General features: G+C 39.8%; 1 protein-coding gene across 1 annotated transcript; it reads left to right on the top strand.

The window, feature by feature from the left end:
* The first annotated feature begins 411 nt into the window (after nucleotides 1-411).
* Nucleotides 412-3,677, top strand: RRM2 (ribonucleotide reductase regulatory subunit M2). Its single transcript, XM_026845349.1, has 6 exons — nucleotides 412-471; nucleotides 642-736; nucleotides 1,482-1,615; nucleotides 2,057-2,161; nucleotides 2,297-2,410; nucleotides 2,788-3,677. Exons 2-6 carry the CDS (start codon nucleotides 703-705, stop codon nucleotides 2,938-2,940), a joined length of 540 nt encoding a protein of 179 aa, XP_026701150.1. The 5' UTR covers nucleotides 412-471; nucleotides 642-702; the 3' UTR covers nucleotides 2,941-3,677.
* Nucleotides 3,678-4,070: the final 393 nt, after the last annotated feature.

The following is a 4,070-nucleotide window of genomic DNA, read 5'->3' as shown; positions in this document are numbered from 1 at the left end:
GGGGGGGGGGGGGGGGAAGCATGTTGCGTTTGCCAAAAAGTGGCTTTTGGTCTTGATTAAAAATAAAACTAAGGTAAAATCTTCATAACGAGGTGGATTCATTCAAAAATGGTATCTTAAAACTAAATGCAGGGCTTTGAGCAGTCTGGGCTGAGTTATTCTGGTGTCTTGTCAGACCACCCTGTTCAGCAAAATGCCATGGCACTGCAGTGCTATTTGAAGTCTAGATAAATTTAATAAATTTAATTGTTGCTACTTTGTAAAGCTGACCATGTTGTATCTACTGGGATGGTTAATTCCAGCAAGTGTTTAAGGAAGAATACTTAAAACGAGAGCTCTGGTGCCTTGCTGCTGGAAAGCGGAGGCTGGTTGATGTGTATTTTTGAAAGCCTTGTTCAAGTACAACACTTGAAACAGTACTCCTTTTGATCCTGTCATGGGAATTCATGTGAACTGGTGTTGATGTGATGGGTAGGTGATAAAAAGGTAGTTGATGGGTACGAACAGAGCTAATTTGGTGTAAAATAAGAGGGGGAAGGAGACTTAATTGTCAGAGTGAAGGTGCAGAGCATCTGTGGCAGTGAATGTTTATTGTACTAGTTGTGCTGATGTCTGATCTTAATGAGTTCCATCCTTCTCAGGGAATTCCTTTTTAATGCTATTGAAACGTTACCATGTGTTAAAAAGAAGGCTGACTGGGCCATGCGCTGGATTGGGGACAAGAAAGCAACGTATGGTGAGTACATCTACTGGAAGCAAAGTGAAATTCCTTCCCTAAAGATGGAGGAACCACCACTTCTCCAGACATTATCCTGGGTAGAGTGAGTGTATGCTCTCCAGTATAAGACACTGGTATTCTGGAGATGGAGAAAATGACTTTCATCTTGCAAATGAGCTACTGACATGAATCTTTGTAAAACTGCTGGCATTTTGAATAATGGTAGCTCATGTGGCAATCTTTGTACACCTGGCTATATGATTAAATTGCTGTCATGTATCTGGAACTGTACTGGCTGTTGATCTCCAGCAGAGCTGTACAGTTGCAGGCTGTAGCTCTTCTGCCTTACTGGTTCTTGGTATCTCGCTTCAAAGGTGAGATGAGATGGTACAGGTCATTATTTTGCTAGTATTAAAGCATTCTTCATGGCTGAAGTTTTGTACTTAATCAAAAGATGAGCAGACACTGACCTAAATCTGCTGCTAAAATGACTGCTCTCTTTCAGTGAGTGATCTTTGAAAAAGGATGGTTAACCTGGGGGAAGGAGCCTTGGCTTCAGCTACTTAGTGTAGCTACTGTAATTAGTTTTTACTTTCTCTCATGTTTAAAAGTTTTGCTTGATGACTAGAAGCCTTTACTGTAATAGTTTTTAAGGACAAGCTATAGCATGCTTGAGCAGGAACTTCTTCACCAGTCTGTTTGCAGCTTCTGGGTATTAATCCTGTTGTCATGTGTGATATTAGTATCAGTCTTTTCTTAACAGGAGAGCGTGTAGTAGCTTTTGCAGCAGTGGAAGGAATCTTCTTTTCTGGCTCTTTTGCATCAATTTTTTGGCTGAAGAAGAGGGGATTAATGCCTGGACTCACTTTTTCTAACGAACTCATCAGCAGAGATGAGGTATGAATCAAATTCTAGCAGTTAAGATGGTAACGTGCCACAGAAGCTCAAAAGTAGTGACATTCAGTTGGAGTCTGTATTTTAAAACAGGAATATGTTTAAAAACAGGCAGTCTATAAAGCTTGCTAAAGTGTGTAAACATGTGTCATTGTGGATCTTGCAGCAGAGAATGAATAAACTTGGCATTTTACTTCCTCTAAATTAGTTTAGGGGTTTTTGCCAACTCTTGCACTCAGTGTGTATATATACCTTTCCAGCTGGAGCAAGTGCAGCGGGTACTGGCTGAACTCACTTGTGCCACCTTCTGGTTAGGCAGAAATTTGTAGATAATACTAATGTGGCAAGTACAAAGATAATGTCTAGGGCTATTTATTCTGTGCTACTGATTTGAGTGGCTCTTCTAAATCAGTGTTCCTGAAATAATTTTCTGAAACTTTCCAGGGCTTGCACTGTGATTTTGCCTGCCTCATGTTCAAGCACTTGATACACAAACCATCAGAGGAGAGAGTAAAGGAAATCATCATGAATGCTGTTCTCATAGAACAGGTAATTGTCTGCTCCTTGTTTGGGAACTTGACAGCAATTAAGCAGAAAGCTGGGGAGCTGTTGGGCATAAAATTAACCTAGACGGTACAGAGTGAATACTGGTTTCTGTACATAAAGTGCTTCTGTTATCTGCAGGAATTCTTGACAGAGGCACTGCCTGTAAAGCTGATTGGCATGAACTGCACTTTAATGAAACAGTACATAGAGTTTGTAGCAGACCGGCTTATGTTGGAACTGGGATTTAACAAGGTAAGGCTCTAATACACTGAATTGTTCATGGGGAAAATATTACGTTTTAATTTCCTCCAGAAACCCAAATCCTAAAATGGCTGCAGCAGTATTGGTATAGCTTGTAAAGCCATTTCTCAGTCCTGCTGCTAGATGCTGTTTAGAGACCCACAGAAGGAAAAGCTAAAGGATGCTATGGGAAAACAGGTATACAAGAGTTGCTGTGATTCTGTTTACTACAGCTAAAATACAGTAGAGAAGTCTTGGGGAACAAAAGTCTCTACTCCACATAATAAACTTGCTGATGTCATTATACTCCTTCCAAGTGATCTCTAACGCTCTTGCATATTCAAGGTGTGAGTACCTGTAGCGACTGTAGAATTGCCTTTGCATTTCAGATATACAAAGCGGAGAATCCTTTTGACTTCATGGAAAACATCTCTCTGGAAGGCAAGACCAACTTCTTTGAGAAGCGAGTAGGTGAATATCAGAGGATGGGAGTCATGTCGAAGCCCACAGACAACTCTTTCACCCTGGATGCAGAATTTTAAATGAACTGAGACCATATGAGTTAGTGTGTATGCTCCCCTGTTTACAGGGAATCATTAAATATATCGAGTCACAGTGTGACTTGATTCCTGTGCTAAAATCCCACTCTTGAAAAGTGTGGTGATATTGGTACTTTTCAGGAGGCTAGTGTAGCTCAGCAGTAAAGTAATTTTTTATTAGACTGCAAATGGTGTTAATTCATAGAATGCTTAGATGTATATCTTAAAACATGTGCTACTCCATTTTGTGAAAGACACCTTCTGCAAGATGGGGAGGTTTTGGGCAGGGACCACTATCCTCTCCTGTTCTCCCCATAAACAAAGGAGCAGCTGAGAAATTCTATAGTCTTAAATTTGCTGAATACTCTGCAGAAAACTCTGGAGGCAACTACATGACCCCACTGCTTTCTTAGCAGGTTTTAAGTTTACCTTTTAAACTATTGTTAATAATTTGTACATAAACCTGGCACTTTAATGTTTGAAATAAAGAACTGTCTCGTAATACTCAATGATAAAACACAAGTCTTAAATCTTTATAGTTTTGCAACCTAACGTTTCATGCCTTGTGCTTCCTTCTGGGTGTGTAACTCCAGAATGGTGCTGTGAATCAAACTATATTGCTTCTAAAATCTATTGAATAACAGGAAGAAACTTGGTATAGAAGGTGAAGAACTTGAATATTCTGGGTACTGAGAAATGAACATTCAGCTGACTTCTGGACTTAATTGCTTTTTCTTTTAATATCTAGGAACAGTATTTCATATAGCAATAAAAGAGCTGGTTGGCTTCAGTGTTTTAGTGGCTTCAGTGGGCAAAGCTATGTGTTAATTTCCTTCTGAGATGCAGACTTTCTGAGGAAATGCATGTTCTGCAGGAAATAGCTGCTTAGTCATGTGGCTAGTAGATGTCAAGTGGAATTGTTATGCTTAGCTCTGACTTTCAGATTGACTGCACTGACTGGATAGTGTTTCAGTGTAAATTCAGCTAATATAGGCTGGAGAAGTATTGGCTTCTGCATCATGCGGTTTAATTTTGGTGTTACTACATAACAGTAGTGAAAACAGTGTGCTACAACTGTTATTCCACACTAAACATGGAGCAACAGGAATGACTGCTTAATATAACTGGTAAGG

Source organism: Athene cunicularia (assembly GCF_003259725.1).
Source record: "Athene cunicularia isolate RWA chromosome 3 unlocalized genomic scaffold, athCun1 chr3_part1, whole genome shotgun sequence".
In the NCBI taxonomy this organism is placed as follows: Eukaryota; Metazoa; Chordata; class Aves; order Strigiformes; family Strigidae; genus Athene; species Athene cunicularia.
Note: the sequence above shows the minus strand (reverse complement) of the source record. Positions and strands in the feature narration are given on the sequence as shown.